General features: G+C 46.7%; 3 protein-coding genes across 3 annotated transcripts; 1 reads left to right on the top strand and 2 right to left on the bottom strand.

The window, feature by feature from the left end:
* Positions 1-875: 875 nt before the first annotated feature.
* LOC309685868 (olfactory receptor 2A12-like) lies at positions 876-1,814 on the bottom strand (the record flags this gene model as incomplete). Its single annotated transcript, XM_082498363.1, has 1 exon — positions 876-1,814. One exon carries the CDS (start codon positions 1,812-1,814, stop codon positions 876-878), a length of 939 nt encoding a protein of 312 aa, XP_082354489.1.
* Positions 1,815-9,882: 8,068 nt separating this feature from the next.
* On the top strand, positions 9,883-10,803 carry LOC309671497 (olfactory receptor 10R2-like; the record flags this gene model as incomplete). Its single annotated transcript, XM_082482737.1, has 1 exon — positions 9,883-10,803. The coding sequence occupies one exon, from the start codon at positions 9,883-9,885 to the stop codon at positions 10,801-10,803; it is 921 nt and encodes a 306-aa protein (XP_082338863.1).
* Positions 10,804-14,604: 3,801 nt separating this feature from the next.
* On the bottom strand, positions 14,605-15,114 carry LOC309674443 (histone H2A-like; the record flags this gene model as incomplete). Its single annotated transcript, XM_082486472.1, has 1 exon — positions 14,605-15,114. One exon carries the CDS (start codon positions 15,112-15,114, stop codon positions 14,605-14,607), a length of 510 nt encoding a protein of 169 aa, XP_082342598.1.
* Between the last annotated feature and the right edge of the window lie 6,928 nt (positions 15,115-22,042).

The raw sequence follows: 22,042 nt of genomic DNA, 5'->3' as shown, positions 1-22,042 counted from the left end.
CAGTGTTTCTACAGTCAAGGAATAATAACAGAGAGCAAGAGAACTTTGTTTCCTTTGAAGTTCCCTGCTTCTTTGCAAACTTGCCTTTCAGTTTAGGAATATTATTAAATGTAGTATGATGAAGCATTTCTTTGCTGTTTCTTCCACACGAAGTAAAAATGGGTAGGTGCTAAGAACCTACAACCTGAGTCACGGTCAATGCAAGAACTGCAATGCAGAGCGAAGATACCTCAGATTGTCAGTCCAAAGAACTGCTCTGCATTGAAGCCTGGCAAAACCACACAATGATAGTTTCTGCACTGCAGTGGTCATCATGGTCACCTGCTTAATGACAGGTGTTAGGCTCAAAATTGTGCAGAAACAAAACCCTTCACAGTCTCATTCACCATGCTGAGAAGCAAATCAAAGCCATTAGCTTCAGGTTTTCTCTCTTTTTCTTTCTCGTAAGAGATTTGAACCTCTAGCATCTTAAGTATATAGGAAATATAAATATGGTAGGGAAAAACAATACCTTATTAGGTCAACTGACATACTCAGAAAAAAAACCTGTTACACAGTAGTTTATTCTGACTACTAGTTAGAACCGAGAAGACAAACTATGTTTTCCAGCTGGGTCAATAGTTCTGTTAAAACATACTGCCTGCTTAGGATGGCTGCATATGAGGAAGAATAATTCGCTATCTCTAATAAAAGGAATAATAATTAGTCACGTTGTGTTATGATATTCATTCAACTGTACAGATAAACAAATACAAATGTATTTGAATAACCTCTTGTGTTATGTTTTAACCACTTGAAATTCAGTGAAAAATACCCAAAGAGCTCAAGGAGAAAAAGCAGAAAGACAGGAGACAAGTGAAAGCCTAGAGCCCAAACTACATGGAATGAAAGACTCTTTTCCTTCTCTGAAGCTTCAGCAAGGCTTCCTTCACTTGCTTGTTCCTCAGACTGTAAATCAGAGGGTTCAAAGTGGGACTGACAAGACTGTAGAAAAGGGAAAGAACTTTCTCCCTTCCAGATGAGTTACCGCTCCCAGGCCCCATGTACATGAAGATGGCATTTCCATAAAACAGACCCACCACAGTCAGATGGGAACCACAGGTGGAGAAGGTTTTGTGCCATCCCGCTGCAGAGCGGATACGCAGAATGGTGGCCAGGATGTGCAGATAGGAAATTAGGATGAATGCTAAAGGGAAGAGGAGGAAGCATACGCAAACAGCAAAGATTAGAACTTTATTGACAGTAGTGTCAGTGCAGGCCAGCTTTAAGACAGCAAGGATTTCACAGAAGAAGTGGTCAACCTCGCAGGGGCCACAGAAAGGCAGGTGTAAAGCCAGAGATGCTTGCAGTGTACCAAATATGAACCCAAAAGCCCATGAAACTGTGGCAAGAGTGAGGCACACCCTCTGGTTCATGATGAGGGTATAGCGGAGAGGATGGCAGATCGCCACATAGCGATCATATGACATCACAGCCAGCAGGACGCACTCTGTAAGTGCAAGGATTAAATAAAGATGTATCTGTGTCCCACACCCAGCAAAGGAGATGGTTCTGCCTTGTCCAAGGAGGTTCCTCAGCATATGTGGGACATTGTTGGAGGCGTAGCAGATGTCCACGATGGAAAGGTGGCAAAGGAAGAAGTACATGGGGCTGTGGAGGCGGTAGTCCAGGAAGATAAGCACAAAGACAAGTGCATTTCCCATCAAAGTGGCAGAGTAGAGGACAGAGAAAACACCAAAGAGGCAAAGCCGCAAGGCTGGGTTGCTGGAGAACCCCAGCAGGATGAATTCTGTGACAGTCGTTTCATTTTGCATGCTGTCCGGCAGGTGAAGCAGCACAAACTGTGACCATGGAGATCTGGACGGGAAAGAGCAAGGAAAAGGAAAGAAAATTGAGAGTTTTCCTAAGAATTTTGTGTCCTCTATACTGCAGCTCCCTTCTCCCTGTTTCCCCCTCTGACTCCAGTGGAAGGTGTGTACTACACTCACGATGCTGAGTGATGTAGATCTGAATAGCAAGCTCTAATCTCTGCACAAACTCTGAGCAGTTTTGAGCAATCTCACACAACTTTACTGCCTAGCTTCCCCTTGATGTCTTTCTTTTTCTGGGTTGGGTTTTTTTGGGGGGGGCGGGGTTTCCTCGTTGGAGAAAATAATGGCTCTCTATTTTGATGAAGATTGCAGGTGTCAATTAAGGTGAAGTCTTCAAAGCAGCTCTTTTAAATTAAGTCCATATTAAAATGAACGCACAGTTCAAAACATAACTGCAGTTTTACCATTAAACCAATTAACATTTCTAATCTATTGCTGTGTCCTCTTTACCCTAGTGAAATGCATTCATATTGAATCCTGCAGTTGCTTGACCTGTTACTCTATATCTAACTTCTCTTCAGATATCTGAACAAACTGAGAGATGCACTCGGATGTACAGCAGATAATTGTTGCTCAAAGAATGTTACTAATGTTTATACACAAGTGTTTCCTTACCTGTAGCATCTGGACGAATGTGATTTGTTCTGCTCTGTGGTTTTGATTAGGGAAACATTAGAAAGTTCTGTGTACTTTCTCAGACAATAGGCAAAACAAAGAGCTATTCCACACTGTTCAGCTCCCCACATTCATTTGCTTTTAAAGACAAAGTTTTCTGTGCAATGTGTCTGAAGGGACACTGTTTTGATTGCCAACTGGCAGTACAAAAATTAATCCCAAGTATAAATCCCTGGAGCTCCATACTTTAACTCTGGGGATCGTTCCAGAAAGTAAACACTGTATTCTGAAATTGACTTGTCATTGTACTTACATGGCATTGTACTTACTGACCCTAATTCATATGGGTTTCTTTTCTGTTAAACACAGTATCCTCCATCACTTTCCCCTTTATGCCTTCCCTGCCTTCCATATTTTCCCTGCCTCCCACAGCATACAGAACTTTTTGTTTCTGAGATACTAGCATAGGGTAAATCCTACTGTTAGGAGTTGCTAAATCCAGTATCTCACTGCAGTACAACACTGCTGCAGCTCCATGTCCCCATGTTCAGCCAAGTAGTGAGGCTGAGCGTGTGTTTTCCAACTGGCACACATACATATGCGTGCGTACACACATACATACGCCCTGTCACATAGATCCACACTGACTGAAAGCAAAGCTCTTGCACAAGTACAAACAGCACAAAGAGCCTTGATTCCCTTCCCTGTCAGGCTAATCAGGATGAAAGGCACTAGGTGGAAAATACATACATATGTACACACAGAAGCCATATGGGTCCCATCAGTAGCTCACCTTAGACAGCCTATCCAGTACTTGGCCCTAGGATCCCATGGTCTCTCAGCTGCCTCAGGTACAAACCACACACATGCAAACAAGTCTTTTCAGTAGCTGTTCCAGACCTACAAACTTACCAGATCTGCTGGTCTCTCCTACAGCTGGCTTGGGCCTCCCAGTCTCTCTGGTAGCTGACTCTCAGACCCCCTGGGTCTCTTCAGTATCTGTCCCAGACCTATGGCCACTCCAGTGCCTGTGTCACAAGCCCCTTATTCTACTTGCTGACTTGCCCAGCTTGATGCTCACTAGCTGTTGTACAAACTGACATACTCACCCTCACAATATGCGCACACTGCGGTCTCCACAGCTGCTGGTGCCTCAGGTTCGTGGTCCCATATGGCCTGTGGTCCCTTTCCAGTTGCTGGCACTTAGACCTTACACACAAATTAGAGATGTCCTCACTCAGGAAAATAGATACGGAGTTTGAAAAGAAGATGGAACAGATTATGGTGATATCATGGGCAAATCAGAATAAACAACAACCTGTAGTGTATCTGGATTATGGGTTTTATTTAACAACCGACAAGATTAGACCCTACTTCTCTCTCTCACATGCACACATGCATGCACACACTCATACGAGTGAGCTGATGAAGCTCAGCACATACACAGTGCTACAATCTAGAGACTGCAGCTTCCCTTCCCAGCAGGGATGTTACTGCAGGTCCAAGAAGGTCAGGCAGAAAGTCGCATTGGTTCCTGCTGTGCAGTCGCTCACCATTACCAGTTTCAGAGATTGTCGGTTGCTGGGCATCCCCTGGCATTTGTCTCCATGCAACTCTGCTCTCCAAGATCTTCCCCCACTTTCAGGATATTTCATCCAGCTGGGATCTTCATCTTTTTCTTTCTGTGTCCCCTTCTTCTTTTCAAGATACCTTCATTTTGGGAACCCTCCACCACTTCTTTCTGGAACCCCAGGGTCCCAGTTTTCACAATAAATTGTCAGTGTGAGTAGTACAATGCATGATCAGCCTCCTAATTAATGGTTCTGTCTCCTATCTCTCTATTAACTGTAGGATTCCGAACATGTCACATTTGTTTATTCCAGGTGTTAACAAAATTCGAACCCAGCCCATATGGGTTGCAGCTAGCATATAGCAGGGTTCTCCTTGACAGAATTCAGTTTCAGACATTCACACACACACAAATTGCCATACACATGCACCCAGTCATGTGTTGCTTGTTAACATTCACAGTTTAAGCTTTTTTTTTTTTGCCTATGATGTGTTCGGACACAGGGCATGACCGAAGAAGTACATTCCTCCCTCCAGTCTGTGAGGTGAGCAGGTCTCATATGCAGACAATGTGGTCCATCCCCCTCCTGTGACAGCCCTGGGATCCCTCTCCTGTGACAGCCATATCAGGGTGCTCCGTTGCCTCTGCCTAGGTTACCAGGGTTCCTCTGCCTGCCATTGCTCCTTTGTACTTCTTTGTGTTTGTGGAGATGAACCCTTAACCACACAACCTAACATCGACAACGGGGGAAATGCGCCAATGGAGAGGGTCCATTGTTGAATGTTGTTGATGTAAAATGCTGTTTGTGAGAGTCGGGAGACCCAGTTCACCTGCTTGCTCCTGAGCTACTCTATAAGGAGCACAGTATGCTGTGTTAAATAGGTTGTGTCTGTGTCTGACTGCCTTGTGGCAGTGCTGGGGCAATGCCATGGAGAGCAAGGAGGATGCTTCTTCCCCAAGAGCAAGTGAGGATGCTCAGCTGCGCGTTGATGCGGGGGCCAAAGTGGGGCGGGCAAGGAGGGAGGGAAACGGCAGGAATGAGGGTGCTGGGAGTAATGGGGCAGCCTGGGAAATGCCTGAGAGGATCAAGAACCCTGTTAGCACAGGAAGAGCTTAGAGGAGGCCCTTTGGTTAACCATCCCCTCAAGATCTGGGTCTTCTCTAATTACTAAGTAACCTTGCAGTTTAACAGCCTGTTGTAGAGGTCCTTCCTGACTGCGAGATCACTGTACATGGAGGAGTCAGTGATCTGTGTAACAGTCAACCTGAGCAGATGCAGGTCTGTGCTGTGCTGTACCTACAGTGCGGCCTTCAGGCTGTGTCACTACATGTCCCTTGGTCACAGGATGAACTTAGCTAGTGGATTTTAAGAAAGGAGCTGACAGGCAGCTCCTGCTTGGTTCCAGCAATTACACCACCTTTGTGGCCCTGCCGTTATCTACGTGTGCAGCCAGAAGTCCTCATGTGAACAACCTTTATGAACAGAGTTGTTTTCTTCTAAGAGAAATTGTGTGATATCTTGAATGACCAAATTGTGTAATATCTTGAATGACCAAAAAGCAGGGGCTTCTCCACAGACACGATCTATACAGTGTGCCAAGGGAAAATCCGTCTGGGGTCTGCCCAATGCTGCAAGAATGCAGGGTTCCCAGCATCTGAAGGGACATAAGGTTTACTTGCTACCTATATGCCTCTTCTTATTCTATCTTACTAAAAGAGCAGTTTTATGAAGTCATTTATTGAGTCATTCTTAATGACATACAAAAAGAGCCCCACACCATCTTCATCCCTCAGCTCATTCCCCTCCCCAGTGCAGAACACATCTGTTCTAGTGAAACCTACCAAGAGTAATTTTTGGGATGCTGTCTGCAGGGTGGGAGGGGAGAAAATTTGATTTCAAAGCTCTGGCCAGCTCCCACTGTCACTGCAATGTTGCCATGAGCAAGAGGAAGATATTCCATGCACGCATAGTGGACAGAGCAAGACATGACCAGCTCATTGTGCAGAGGTGAAGACTGAGGCTAGACTTGTGGAAATCCATCTTTCTTGCTGTTACACAGACTCTAATTCAGTGATGGAAAAGTACCTGTGATAGAGGTGAGGTTTTCTAGGATCCTACATCACCTTCCATGATATTTAGTCCCGTCCTGTCCTTCAGTCTGTTGGAGCATGCCCATAGCACAATTTAACTCCATTTTTGAAGTATCCTGGCCTTATTCTGTCCTACAATCAGAGTGACCCCGTTGCTCAATTATTCACAACGTGCTGAGCTTTACAGCTCCTCTGCTCCCAGGCACACAGTGTTACCTGAGACTTCTGCTGAGTTACTCGTGCCCCAGAGTCCCACTTACCTGCTGACACCCCCTCGGCCTTGCCAGTGGTGCAACCAACTCAGCGTAGCCCTCACCCTCCCAAAAGGGACCAGCAGTGAGACTCACACCCCTCCAATGACCCCCACCCAGAATACATCCTGTTACAGGCAAAGATTGACCAAGGCCTTACAAGGCCCCTCTGACAGTCAATGCTGTCATGTGAGCTGGTATGGTGAATGCAAGCTGAGCTGCCTTTGAAGGGTTTTCAAGTGCCTAGAGCCAGGGCTGGTGAGAGAGGTGAGGTGGAAAATGATGTGTGCCTTCCTCCCAGACTGGTTTCTAACCCTCACTTGGATATTTTGGAAGAACCCATGAGACAGGTGAGGCTCAAGAGTGCCTCAGACCTCAGCTCCATCACTATTGTGGTGATAATCAGTGTTAGGAGTATTTCTTTTCTCTTGTAAGTCTTCTCATATTTGTGGTTCTCTTAAAGCCTAAGCTTATGTCATAACTGGATTTCCTAACAATCTTAGCTAAATTACAATTTCTTGAGCTCATGGTTGGACCGGAAAGCTTGCAAACATGATGCAAATCTTTCTGAAAGCCTGCTAAACTCTCCCAAGTTTCCTGGAAAACACATCTCCTGGTTTTAAGACAGTCTCCTTGTGTTTGGGGAAAGGAAGACCATGACACAGGGCGTTGGAGATAATGCCTGGAGCATGCACCCACCCAGTTCAGAAGCTTCTTCTGGACTACAGTCCCTCAGAGTGTAGCAACACTGCACAATAGTTTCTGACAGAAAGCTAAAGCCTAAAAGCACAGCAGGACTTTTAGAACTGTAACACTGTGGTCTGGTGCTTGGTCAGCCTTCTGGATTAAACACAAACTGTCATTCACAGATGTACCAATGCGCATTGAATGATTATCCTCATATCAAGAAAACTCAGCTGGTGGCAGGGGAGGTTACTGAATCTCATCATCCTATTCCAAATCAAGTCACATTTTTGACTGCAGTGTTGCATGTTGTGAAAGGCACACTACTGAGTCCTAAACCTGTTACTTCTGGGCACACTACATGTGTGGAAATTTATATCTGGGCAGTCCATACTTTTTCTCGTGGGAGTCATTTTAACTCCTTGCATACCTGGTTGCAGGGCTGGAGCCCAGGTCCTCATTCCACTAAGTTCATAGGAAAGATTTGTTTTCACATCCATCCTCTTAGAAATCTTTCGTCTACTTATTATTCTGCTTGGGGCACTATAGGAGATTTAGTTTGTTCATTGTCTTTTGCCATTCCCCATTTGCCATATCACCTTCTTGGTTCAGAACAAACTTCTCAGTTATCTCATCTCCCTCAATGCCTTCCCACTTTGTGCCACTAAAGCCTGTGGAATTCTCCCCAGTTGTAGGAGCTCTGAAGTAATGCTTATCCTTATATTTCTTGCTAGTGAATTATATTAACCCAGAGAACAATGCTTGACATTCTATGCTTAGATTTTTGTTTTTTTTTTTTTTTTTTTTTTCCATTTCACTGTGTTCAGTTTCGGAATATGGAAAATTAGAATATGAAAAGTGAGGAAAAATGTAGTTTTCTGAAAATTTAACCAAGAAATTACTAATGAAACCAGGTCTAAGCTTAACAGGGAAGGCCGAGATAATGAACTGTCAAACAAATCTAAATAACAATGTCTCAAAGATGGCACTTCTTTATATTCTGAGCCCTTCAACAACAGTTCCGACAAAGCTAACTCACGGGTTTCCGTTTTATGTCGTAATGGCATATTGCATTTAGTTGACTCATTTATTTCCGGACCCAGAAGTCTGCCTTGTGACTCACAACCCCAGTTGCACTAACAAGAATTTACCATGTTAATGTACTTTGCTATTTACAAATAATTCCAAATAAATGTTAATGTATTCTTGAAAAGAATGCGTTTATTTGGGTTTGTGCATTAGACTGTGTGGGAGGAAACTTCCCCAGCCCCCACTTGAAAATGAAACAGTTTTCCAGTCATAATATTAGAAAAGACACTTTTGATAATTTTGAACAAAACTTCCCCCCTTTTCAGGGAGAAGAGCTTTTAATTATAATTGCAGTGAAGCTTTCCTTCATTTGCTTGCTTTAATTTATGAAACAAAACTGTGAAGTTTGTAGTATTTTATTTGCCCTATTGACAATACTGTTACCAATTAGTCCTAGGTTTTGATTTACAACAAAACCTATGCCCCAGAGGTCTCATAGGATGTATAAAGGTGTGACTTGTTTGAATTGCAGGTATTCAGAAGACTTGTTCTGTACCCTGCATTTCTAACAGCTTGTTTTTCTCCTAATAGCCATGTAGTTACAATGTCTATCCCCCTTTTTTTTCCAGTCCTTGTCGGCAAGATAGGAAAGACTGCTACTGAACTCTCAGGAAAGACATTGAGGAATGGCAAGACTGAGCAAAGTTTGCATCAATCTGTGATTTTAGAGTTGTCATCAAAGGTATGTTTCTTTAGGTAAGAAATTCCAGCAAGTCAGAAGGCTGACTTCTGCAAGTCAGCCTTCAGTTTCTGATATTACATATGCAGCTAAGCGGAATCGTAGGGTCCTGAGAAAGACAAAGTTCCCAGTGATTTATAGAGCAGTGCAACTAGTGTCAGTGATGAAGGATTTAAACTTGATTCTGTCTTTTATACCACTATTGGTTTGAAAGAAACAGTTTCCTGGTTCTGCCTTTCCTCACAGTTTTCTCTGCATTGTGATGAAGCTGCTAATTTTAGCCAGGTTTTACTAAAACATTTAGATGTATTTAAACGTGTTAATATATGGCACAAAGGGCACTAATACTGAAATCGATTGAATCAGTGGCTTGTTTTATCTAATATTGCTAGCTTTTGAATACTGAACCATAGCAAGAAATGGCTCCTATGTGGAAAGGCTTGCTGGATTTTAGTTTGCCGTGATAGATGAACAGTGAAGATTTTGTCCAAGCATAAAATCGTCTTTTCCTTCCCCTGTGTTTTAACTGTCTGGTTTTGAGTACTGTTGCACTTCTAGACCCTCTAGTCCCAGAATTTCATTATGTACTGAGATAAAACATTGCGAATTCACCCTCAAAAAGCCCCAAGTGATTTTTACACTGAATGTTCAGTGCTTTTACGCTGAGATGCTACACTGACTTTGGAATGACATGCCGAACTTGGTTTTCTTAGTCTTTTACTTCGTGTGGAAGGAACAGCAAAGAAATGCTTCATCATACTACATTTAATAATATTCCTAAACTGAAAGGCAAGTTTGCAAAGAAGCAGGGAACTTCAAAGGAAACAAAGTTCTCTTGCTCTCTGTTATTATTCCTTGACTGTAGAAACACTGTCCATTTGTGTCAGAGGACCACTCCGTGCTTTTAATCCCGCACGCTTTGGGGACTATGAAGGGGAAGTGGGTTTGTTACTTTTCTCACCATTCATGTCATATTTCTTCTTGTCAAGGAGCTCTTTCTAGATCAGAAGCTTTATGATGAATGAAACCAAGATGGTGGAGTTCATCTTGACTGGATTTTCAGATTTCCCGGATCTGCAGATTCTGCTATTTGTCCTTTTTTTGGTGACCTGCCTGGTCACCCTCACTGGAAATGTCCTGCTAATGACAATTATCAGCCTTCATCGCCATCTTCACATCCCCATGTATTTCTTCCTTTCCATCCTCTCTTTTTCAGAAACTTGCTATACCTTTGCTGTCGTTCCCAAGATGCTGGTAAATCTAATAACAGAAGAAAAGTCCATTTCTTTCACTGGATGTGCTGTTCAGATGTTTTTCTTCCTTGGCTTTGGAGGCACTAACTGTATGCTTCTAACGGCAATGGGGTATGACCGATGTGTGGCTATATGTACACCTTTACATTACAAAGTCCTCATGAACAACAGAGTCTGTAGTCAGCTAGTGGCCTTTGCAACGGTGACTGGCTTCACCTTGTCCCTGACAGTTACCTACTTTATCTTCACATTGCCTTTCTGTGGAGGGAAGGAAATTAATCACTTCTTCTGTGACATGGCTCCCGTCATTCGGGCAGCTTGCACAGAAAATAATGGAATTGAGACCGTAATTTTCATTTTTTGTATCGTGGTTGTGTTTGGCTCATTCTTACTGATTCTTCTCTCGTACATTTTGATCTTCAACACCATCCTCAAGATCCCCTCTACTGAGGGGAAACGTAAAGCCTTTTCCACTTGTGCCTCCCATCTCACTGTGGTGCTTGTGCACTTTGGGTGCGCCTCCATCATTTATTTGAGGCCCAAATCCACCTATTCCCTACAGGAAGACATTCTGATCTCTGTCACTTACACTGTGGTGACTCCCTTGCTGAACCCTGTGGTTTACAGCCTGAGGAACAAGGATGTGCACTTGGCCCTTCGGAAAAGCCTGGGAAGAAAATTGTGCACGTGGGTGAGGTGAAGGATGCTCCTTGAAGTTCTGGTGTGAATGGGCTCTCCCCTCAGGTAGATGGCTGTTCTTGTAGTTTGGCACTGAAAAAGCAGAGTGCACCTCAATTTGGAGTAATGCTGCATATCAAACTGGATAATCCTATGATAATCCGTGATAGGAGAAACCGCATTGCTGAAAGCTGACCTGTAGCCACCGCTTGCTGCCAGCTATGTTGCTTACTGTTTAGAGCTGGTCAGGGAGCTGCAAAGACCATAGAGATATACTGAAGAGTTAAAGGATTAGCATGGTATCTTCAATGTTTGGATAACTTGGTCTGTAAGAGAGCTGCACGGCATTTATCATCCTTTGTTATCCCCACGTTGGATTTCACTTGAGAGCCAGAGATAATTCCTGCACACACAGACTCATAGAAGAAGTTGGACTGGAAGGGACCTCTGGGGGTCACCTGGCCCAGCACCCCATCTCTGAAGCTTTCTGCTCCTTTGCACAACTGCATCATTCTTGCCAGGCCTTGAGTTCACTAGTGCAGTCCTGAAGAACATTCCTTCATTCCTCATTTCGTCCCACACTGTAGAAGGAAGAAGAAGAATGGTCCTGTCTTTACGACCTAGGTGGTTATAGTACCATTCAATGAAGTGTGAGCCTCCTTCAGCCCAGCTGATGATGGCCTGTCCTCCGGGAACAAAGCTCCTGGAGTTTCATCCAGACCTTGGTGTGAGACTGAGGAATGCCTTGCTCATCTGCAGGGTACCAGTTTTGTGAACGCAGGGAAACAGCCTTCCACTCTGTGTCGGTAAGTTAGTCAAAAACTTGAAGCACGGCCAGAGAAGAGGAAAACAATGACTGTGACTTGCTCTTGCTATTGAGACCACACCTATTGTCTTGATGGGAAAGAGACAAAGCTGTTGTTATGTCCAGCCAGGGAGTTGACCCGTCTCTGATTCTGCTCCATCAAAAGTATCTGCCCTAGTTACGCCACCCAGCAAAACACTGTCATACCTAAAGGGTGGGCCGGCCGCGCATAGCCATGGTAGAGTTTGAGGGAGCAGTAGATCTCTGCAGATGGCTGAGAATGGAACTGAACCTGACCTAAGTAAAGGGTGAGATCCCAATTTTTATCTAACAGCAATCGGGCAACAAGTGCTACAGCAGCAGCGGTGGCTGTGCCCAATATCTCATGAAGGCAACACCCTGCCAGAGCCTGAACCGAGCGTATGGGCTCACGGTCCTACTCAGTACTTTGGGTAATGGAGCCAGCGGGCCGAGGCTCTGCCTGCCCAAACGGCACAGGGGAGGGCCCCATGGTGCCCGGAGAGGAGCCGCACGAGGTGTCATTAAGTGTTTCAATGATAACAAGTCTGATGGGGCTTCTGCAAGCGGCACGGCTGATTCCCAGTGCCGTTGTTGTGCTGCAACGCAGGCCACAGTGGGGCTTGTTAGAAGTCTTCTTTTGCAAAACATTTACATGTCTGCTGGTGATGATGTTAGGGGCTGTCTGCGCAGGGCCCCCAGGGAATACTTGGTGAAGCCCCCAGGGCCGTGAGCAAAGCCAGTGCAACAAGAGACCATTCCTTGCCAAGACAAAGACAGATGATGACCTCTGCTTTCTCTGCCTTCCTTGGCCATGGGCAGCCAGCACCACCCTGTCTGCAGCTCTCCCCTTCTGCATTAACAGAAGGGGGCTCCAGGCTTTACCTGTGACTCCCACCTGCCTACCCACCCAGGGACCCTCAGCAGGCTGGTACCACCCATGTACGGGAGGAACACACCTCATCACTTGCCTGGTGCTCTCTCATGTCCATAATAAATGCCACCCTTCTCCTGTTTGCAGCCACACACACAAATGCTTCTATGCATTTATTTCAATGTCAGCTTGTCGGGAATAAAAGTGTGCTGGTGTTACGCTGAATCCGAAAATGTGTTACTGTGGTTGGGATTGCTAAACTGCAATCAGGATCAAGAAACAAGGGTCACCCTTTTGGAAAAACCAAAACTGCCCCATCTCACGTCTTTATGCATGAAAGGTACAACACAGAGCGGTCTTCCCGGTCACTACCTCTAGTTCTTCCTCTGTCTTGCCCCAGCAAACATGGCACTTTGTTCCCTCCTGCTCTCCCACGTTGCCCCAGAAAATTCTCTCTATAGCGCCAGCATCCCCTTTTGTCCAAAATGTCGAATCTGCAACTCCGAAGCATTCCTGAGCCCTTTTCCTCTCTGCACCCATTTCCTTTCTTCCTTTCCATCCATTTTTTCTCCTTCCACATGCCTTGAAGGCTCTGATAATGCCTGAGGCCATTTACAGCAGGTATGGACGTGCCCCCTCTGAGTCCCTCCGCTCTGCCAAAGCTTGCCTGTGACCACATCCGCCATTCGCAGCTCAGTCCTGCTGTTAAGGGTTCTCCCACAGTGCCCCACAAAGTGGAAACAAACCCTCTCGTTTAGAGATGCCAGCTGCCCCCCGTCATGCCCACGCATGAGAAAGAGTGCTGTTCTTCTCATGTCAGGAAGAATAGGCAGCGACATCTGGAAGACACTGAGTCAACCGGCCCATTGGCAGAGAAATTGTAAGCAGTAAAAAGGCCTGGCCTTGGAAAGTCTCCGAGTCAGCATCCGTTCTCCCCTCCTCCACTGCAATCTTGTCCCATAGCTAGAAAAAATACCTTGCGATTAAACAAACAGGGAATATGGTTATATACAAAAAGAGAAAGCAAATCCTTGTTGGAAAGAAATGGTCAGAGAGAACCTCACCCTTGAAAAATCTGAAAATCCATTTTAAAGACAGAAATTGTAATGCAGTTGTTTAAGACACCTCAGTAGGGGTCAAACTTAAGGACACGCTCTCCTGTATCTCTTTCTTATGCCAGGTTATCTGCTACCACACGCCTCAACACCAGGAAAGGGGAGAACCAAAACACTGGTTATTTCCACTTCTTTTCAGATTTCCAGGGGCGGGCTGTCCTTTTTTGAACTTTGATTGCCCTAACATACTGAAAATATTTTAAATTTCCTAGCATTGCAGTAGGTGACTTTGTAGCATTTGGAGCACTGATTATTACTCAGGAATAGCTGGGATTTTTTTTATAAATGACCCGTAGTGTCAGTATTTATATCAGTATCATTTACATCAGCCACAAGAAGTTTGTGGTGCCACTCAGATCATTTCCTACATGTCTTATGTGTTTATGCACTACATATTGTCTCTGAGGCTTAAAGACAATGGAAGAAGGGTGTACCTTTCTCCTTGTCTCCACTGGAGACCACTTCTGGAATGAGTTAGCAGAACAAGATTGAAATTCCTGCCCTCCCCACCAAGGAAGGGCAAATGTGGAGGTACTGTGGGGCACGTACTCTCTCTCCCGTATTTCCCCTTGGGACAGCATAAGAAAGACAAGAAGAGGTCTCCTTGCTCTTCCAGAAACATTCACAAACACCACTCCTCAGAGCAGGCACCCATGGTTTGGGGGGCAGATGCCTCCTCCACGCAGCTGCTCGCAGCCCAAGTGCAAATGTGCGCTGGAGGATGGAGCTGCCCGTCAGGGCCAGTTGCCCTCCAGGCAGCTTGCTGCCCTCCCTCTCAGCAAGGGCTGTGCTACAGCCTCCATTTGCAGAGCTTGCTGCCTGCGTCCAGCTGCTGCCTTTGGCCAGCCAGGAGACGCTAGCGCAACACACAGCACAAGAGGCCCCATGTCCCACACGGCATTGCAAGAGCTTTTATTGTACCCTTAGACCCCGTAGCTGGATTTGGCAAGAGCCCTGCAGGTGCGGCAGCCCTTGCCGTGCCAGTGTGGGGCAAGAGCTTCTGGTTTCTTCTCACTTGACAGCAGCAGTGGCACGGGCAGGTGGAGCCCTTTGCCTGGGACACCTCTTCGTACTCTTGGTCATCTTCTTTTTGGAGGCTGAGGCCCCGTGCTGGCTTCGGGGACCGGCCCTTCTGCGGCGCCTGCGCACTGCAGCCCCTCGCAGGGACCGCTTGAGCACGGAGCACTTTCGCAGCGCCGCCTGCAAGTGCGATGGAGAAATGCGCTTCTGCTTGCTGGTCTTGCAGATCCTGCCAGCCACGTCCATGGTCTCGTGCGTCACCCACTGCAGCACCGCAGCCAGATAGACGGGGGCCCTGGCTCCAAAGCGCTCAGCAAAGTGGCCTCTGCGCAGCTGCCTGTCTATGCGGCTCACAGGGAAGAGCAGCCCGGCGCGCGAGGACCGGGAGAAGCGGCTCTTTTTGGCCTTTGCTGCGCTGTCTTCGGAGGGGCCCCCAGCACATGTCGCTTCCAACTCCCTCTCCTGCTCCGGTGCCGTGCAAACCTCCTCTGCTCCGAACATGCTGCCTGCGTCTGGCCAAGCCTTGTCCTGGCAGGGCGTCCCCACGTGCTCTGGCTCGGACGGGTCCCGCTTTGGCTGAGCCTCTCCGAAGAAGGGCTCCGGCTCAGCCTCTCTCCTGCGCAGGCTCTGGCCCTTTGCTCTCCTGGGCAGCGAGCGGGAGCCAGGGCCCCTCTTGGCTGCCGGGGACTTCCTCTGTGACCTCACCTCTCTGCTTCTGACATCATCCCCGCTGGCTCCGACCCTGTGGGTGATCTCAGGGAGCAGCTCTGCTCCGCAGCTCCGCTCCTGTTTTCCACGACAGAGCCTTTGCCAGCGCTTGGCATGGGGGGAGCCGCTACGAGGCCGAGCGCTCTCCTCTCCTCTGTGTCCTCCTCCTTGCCCTGCGATAGCTTTCCCCTCACCCCTTCCCTCTCCCCTCCAACCCAAACCCACCTTGCCACGCTTGGGGAGAGGGCCTCCTTCCTCGTGTCAGGGGATACCAGAGCCACAGGCTGCCCAGACACGGGCCCCATCAGGTTTTGAAGAGCTCCATGGGTGCAGACTCCACAAGTTCTCTGGGCAATACGCCTGAGCCTTCTCTTCTCCAGGCTGAACAGCCGCAGGTCTCTCAGCTCTTCCTTCCAACTAAAGCCTATATTTTCCCAAGCCGCCACCTTCATCTTCCAATGCCTCCTTCCCTTCTCCTTCCCCTGCCCTCTCCGCCTCTGTTGGGCAGGGCAGGGTGGAGGGTGGAGAGTGACCCAGGCAGAAGGAATCCCAAACCAGCACTGACACCTGCTGTGCTGAACAAACACACAGGAACCCGGTGTGTGACTGCCTTGGGCAGGTGTGTCTGGGCAAGGCTGCGGAGGAGAAATGCCTTGGGAACATCTCAAGGACTGACGAGTATTCCTGTCTGCAACACTGTGGCCCCTGTAATTCACCCCAGAGGCAATTCAGGCAATGTGTTTTGCCTGGATTTGTATCCCAAGGTCTCTTCAAGTGCCTTCCATCAAGATAACTGTGCTAGAGGCATTTGCTTTTGATTTCTTCACATTGGCCTTCTGGGATTTTTGTAGCACTATGGGTAGTTTGTCAGATGGCATTGAGGAGTCATTTTTTTTTTTGTTCCTACTTTTTTTTTTTTTTACTAAAAATTCCTTCCATCATATCATTTAGGTACTGTGGAAATCCACTTCTGTGCTCACATTGTTCAAAGTGGTTTCACACTGTCAACTCAAACAGTAAAGTCAGGTCTTCCCCTTGGCCCTATCTTTCTCCCATATCTTTTCAAACTGTCCACTGTTAGCTCTTGCACTCCTTGATTCAGGAACAACTTTGTAAGTGCACGTGGGCAGCCTGATGAGATGCAGAGGCTGTGCCTGTGTAAGGGAGGAAGCTGGACTTGCTTTTCCTTTTTCCAGGTTAGCTCTAGCAGAGGTGCGGAGGATATTATAGAATCATAGTACGGTTTAGGTTGGAAAGGACCTTGAATATCATCGAGTTCCACCTCCCACTAGACCAGGTTGCCCAAGGCCATGTCCAGCCTAGCCTTGAACACCTCCAGGGATTAAGCCTCAACAACCTCTCTGGGCAACCTGTTCCAGTGCCTAACCACCCTCAAAGTGAAATACTTCTTCCTAATGTTCAATCTGAACCTGCCCTCTTCTAGTTTAAAGCCATTCTCCCTCGTCCTTTCGCTACATGCCCTATTAAAAAGTCCTTCCCCAGCTCTCCTGTAGGCCCCCTTTAGGTACTGGAAGGCCGCAATAAGATCTCCCCGGAGCCTTCTCTTCTCCATGCTGAACAGCCCCAACTCTTTCAGCCTCTCCTCACAGGAGAGGTTCTCTAACCCTCGGATCATCCTTGTGGCTCTCCTCTGGACACGCTCCAGCAGGTCCATGTCCTTCTTATGTTGGGGACTCCAGAGCTGGATGCAGTACTCCAGGTGGGATCTCAAGAGAGTGGAGTAGAGGGGCAGAATCACTCCCCTCAACCTGCGGGCCATGCTTCTTTTGATGTAGTCCAGGATACGGTTGGTTTCTGGGCTGAGTCCACATTGCCAGCTCATGTTGAGCTTCTCATCAACCAACACCCCCAAGTCCTTCCCTTCAGGGCTGCTCTCAATCCATTCTCCACACCACCTGTACTTGTGTTTGGGATTGCCCTGACCCATGTGCAGGGCCTTGCACTTGGCCTGTTTGAACTTCATGAGGTTGGCATGGGCCAATCTCTCAAGCCTGTCCAGGTCCCTCTGGATGGCATTCCTTCCCTCCATTGTGTTGATCGCACCACATGGCTTGGTGTTGTCAGCAAACTTGCTGAGGATGCATTCCATCCCACTGCCCATGTCGCCAACAAAGAGGTTAAACAGCACCGGTTCCAGTACCGACCCCTGAGGAATGCCACTCATCACTGGTCACCACTTGGACATCGAGACGTTGACCGCAACCCTTTGTATGTGACCATCCAGCCAATTCCTTATCCACCAAGTGGTCTATCAGTCAAATCCATGTCTCTCCAGTTTAGAGACAAAGATATCATGCAGGACAGTGCCAAATGCTTTGCACAAGTCCACGTAGATAATGTCAGTTGCTCTTCCCTTATCCACCAATGCTGTAACCTTGTCACAGAAGGCCACCAAATATGTTAGGCATAACTTGCCCTCAATGAAGCCATGTTGGCTGTCACTGATCACTTCCTTGTTTTCCATTTTCCTTAGCAGAGTTTCCAGGAAGTTCTGCTCCGTGGTCTTGCCTGGCACAGAGGTGAGACTGACCAGCCTGTAGTTCCCCGGGTCTTCCTTTTTTCCCTTTTTAAAAATGGGGGTGTTTTTCCCCTTTTCCAGTAAGCAGGAACTTCACCAGACTGCCACGACTCCTTGAATAAGATGGCTAGTGGCTTAGCAACTTCATCCACCAGTTCCTTCAGGACCCGCGGATGGCTTTCATTAGGTCCCCTGGACTTGTGCACCTTCAGGTTCCTTAGATGGTCTCGAACCTGGTCTTCTCCTACAGTGTGCAGTTCCTCATCCTCCCAGTCCCTGCCTTTGCCTTCTGCGACTTGAGCAGTGTAGTTAAAGCACTTGGTAGTGAAGACTGAGGTAAAGAAGTCATTGGGTACCTCAGCCTTCTTCATATCCCGGGTGACCAGGTCTCTCATTTCCTTCCAGAGAGGGTCCACATTTTACATAGTCTTTCTTTTATCACTGACGTACCTGTAGAAGCTTTCCTTGTTGCCCTTGATGTCCCTGACCAGATTTAATTCTATCTGGGCTTTAGCTTTCCTAGCCTGATCACTGGCTACTCGGACAACAGAGGTAATTGTTCAATTCTTCTCTATGAAGGACTTGTAAAACATGAGAAAGGACTTTATCTGTCATGACGGACACTTACCACCTAGTTGCTCTGATGCTGGGATAATAGGGCTGATACCATACTCAGGGTGGGGTCTCACCAGCAGAGGGATAGAATCACCCCCGTCAGCCTGCTGGCCATGCTTCTTTTGATGTAGTCCAGGATATGGTTGGCTTTCTGGGCCAACACCCCCGAGTCCTTCTTTTCAGGGCTGCTCTCAATCCATTCTTCGCCCCACCTGTACTTGTGTTTGGGATTGCCCTGACCCATGTGCAGGCAGGAGGGTAAAGAAGTCAGGCAGTTAGGAAACCTGGCCAGAGACGAAGGCATCAACAAGGTGCTTGGGAGCAAGCTACAAAATCTCAATCTCTGGAGGTGACTTTTGTCAGCCATAAGGTGCAGGTATCCCAATAATGATGATATCGAATGCAGCCCAAGAAAATGGACCACCATGGAGAAAGGTATTAAGTTCCTGAGAGAATTGGCTGTGCAAGATGTGGTTTATAGCAACTGGTGAGTGATTATAGATGCTGATGAAATGCCATGCTAATGACCTATGTTGCAGAAGTTTGTGCAGAGTGCACCATCGATGTAGTCCCACACAGTGTCAACAATGATCTGGGGAGGATCTGATGCTGATACACCAACTGTAAATGAAGTGGCTAACGGAACACTCTTTAGTCAGCCCCAAGCAGGGCTGGCAAGCTTGACCGACCCGAGGAGGGCATCTATCTTTGGTCTGGCAGGATGTTTCCTGCCCATATCCTGCCTTCCCTCCTCCTGCCTGTCCCCCGGGCCCAAGGCAGCTGCTTGCTATGGGGTTCAGCTGGCTTGCAACTTGGAGGACATCAAATAAGACCTTCCAGATGGCAAAACAAACTGCAGGAGTCCAAGAGCAAAAGAGGTTTGCTTCAGCTCTGGGGCTCAAGTGTTCAAATACCAAAATGCAGCCAGGGGCCCTGAGCAATCCCTCCGCAGACTCTTCCCCGCTGGGGCATTGCTGGGTGTTGCCATTTAAACAAAACTCTCTCTCGACTGACAGGGTGCTCTCTCCCACTAGGCAAGAGGCAGTTGCTGTCTCTCAACTTCCCTCTTTGCACTTCGCTGCCTAAAACCTGCAAGGCGTGCCCCAGCATGGCTTTGCAAGGGCTTTTATTGTACTGTTAGACCATAGCGCTGGATTTGGCAAGAGCCTTGCACAAGGGACAGCCCTTTCCTTGCCAGTGTGGGGCAAGAGCTTTTGCCTTCATCACACTTGAAGGTGACACTGCTATGTGCAATCCATCTTGTTGCTGATTTTTTAATATTCCTCTTCTTGAGAGGTGAGGCAACTGACTTCTTTCTTTGGTGTTCCCCTGCCTTGCAGATGGTGATGCCTGAGAGGAGTTTCTTAAGTTCAGAGTACCTTCTGGCAGTCTGGAAAATATGCAATGGAGAAATGTGCTGCTCTTACATTTCCTTGTCCAGGTCTACAGTCTCATATGTCAACTACTGGAGCACAGGAACCAGATACGCAGGGGCTTCAGCCCCAGTACATGCTGCCTGTTTCCCTTTGCGCAGCTGCCTGTCTTTGTGGCTCACAGAGAAGGCCAGCCCAGCCCTGGAAGAGCAACTCATTTTGGTCTTCACTTCTTTTTCTTCCAAATGATCTACAAAAGACAGTTTCCTGTCCTGTCTCCTTCTCAGGCATTTTGCAAGATAGTGCTCTGTAATCATACTTTCTTTAGCTTGTATTGATGTTTCTTTGTGGTTTTTTTGTCTTTCTTAACTTTCTTTTCTGGCATAACTGATTTGCTTTAAGCATTTTTCTTTTTAGAGGGTAGCTCATTTCTCTCTGCCTGGCATTCTTACCTACCCGTGAAATGCTTTCTTCGTTTTCTTTCTGTCCTAGCCTTGTAAAACAGGTTTAAGCAACTCTTGGGCACTGCAGACTTCTTTTGTGAAGTCTGTCTTTAAATAAGGGAATAAATGTCCCTTTTGACTGGGGGGATAGGAACCAATGGGAATCTGTAGTCTTCATTACTCAAGCACAGGAAGCAGCTCATCCTTTTATTGCATTGTTGGCATTGACACACTCTCTGCTGTGTACTCCTCTGATTCACGTGGTTTAGGGGAGTAAAATTTTCTTATAGGTTTACTAAGAATGTTACCTAGTAACCCACACTATTTTTTCATAATGTATTTTTTAATTTAAAGAGTGGTGAAGAATAAAGCAAGAGACACAAATTCAAGGGATGGCTCTAAGTGGCCTATTGTGGGAGTTTGCGTGCATGGATCCCATAGGTACTGGCTGTTGTTGATGGAGAAAAAGCTACCAGCAAACAGCAAGACAAGGAGAAGGAGAGTGTGTGCTGAGAGGTACTACGCAAAAGCCTCCCAAGGACTGATAAGTTCTGGAGCCCAGGAGTTCTGCTGGAGCTGCAAGACCTGGTCAGCCCAGAATACCAACAGCCTGCCAAATCTATACCGCCAGCGCACACCAGCACCTACAACATGCAGGATAACCCAGACTGCTGCTGAGCAGTGGCTGCTGTTTCAAACAAAGGCTACAGGTTTTTGCATACATCTGATGAAACTCAGGGCCCCCTGAGGGGCTTTCTGAACACCTTCCTAGAAGCCACCAGTGGGTCAATGCACCCTTTTGCTGCTGAGTGCCCTGCTGCGCTTGGCCTTGCTGCTGCTGCTCCAACTGGGTGGCTTTGAACGGGTGTGTGAACTGCACGAGGAGAGCAAGGGAATGTTTTGTGAATAGCTCTCTGATTTTAGTAATAACAGTTTGTATCTACCAAAAATAACTGTTAATTAATAAAAAGTGTTCTAAATAATGTTGGCTGTGATCTTTGTCTTCTCCAAAGAAGTGACAGAAAAGGGAATTTAAAACTAATTTCCCAAAGAAGAGCTGTTAGGGGCTGCAGAAACTCATTGTTCCTCTGAGAAGTATAACATCCTGAACTAATTTCTTGACTTTAATGACTCAGTGCTCAGATAACCAGAAATTTATCCTATCCTGCTGCTCTGAAACCTGCATCAGATACCACTTCTGTAATTATTTTGTTCTTTGAACTGAATAATATGGAAGAGGTTTCTAACCAAATATGACACATTATAATTACTTATGACACATTATATTTACTCTACACTAGGAGGTATGGTAACTTGGAGAAACAAGAAGCCTTGAGAGGACAAAGGGAAGTAGACTAAGAAGAAGTAGAAGAAAGAATAAAAAAAAGGGGAGAGAGAAAAAAATAATTAAACAGACCAGCATTAGCTAATAGAGAAGATGTACAAGAGAAAATATCAATTGAACTAATCAACAGGTCGATCATCAGAACTGGAATCCCTCAAACTCTCCAACAGTTAAGACCCAGCCTTTGATTGTTAGTGTTGGTTTCTCAGACCTGGGCATTATTAGAGCTGTGGCTTCAACCTTTTTGAACCTCATAAAGTTATAATGTGATTTGATAATTTGCAACAGGGTTACTTTACATTGCACGAGTGTCTGATGCTAGCTGAACTTTCTTCTGGAACCAAAGATCAGCAGGAAGTATGTTCTTGCTGTTCAGCAGTGTTCAGAAATACAAGGCCAGCCTTAG

Source organism: Vanellus vanellus, assembly GCF_965231255.1.
Source record: "Vanellus vanellus genome assembly, chromosome: 1".
NCBI lineage: Eukaryota > Metazoa > Chordata > Aves > Charadriiformes > Charadriidae > Vanellus > Vanellus vanellus.
Note: the sequence above shows the minus strand (reverse complement) of the source record. Positions and strands in the feature narration are given on the sequence as shown.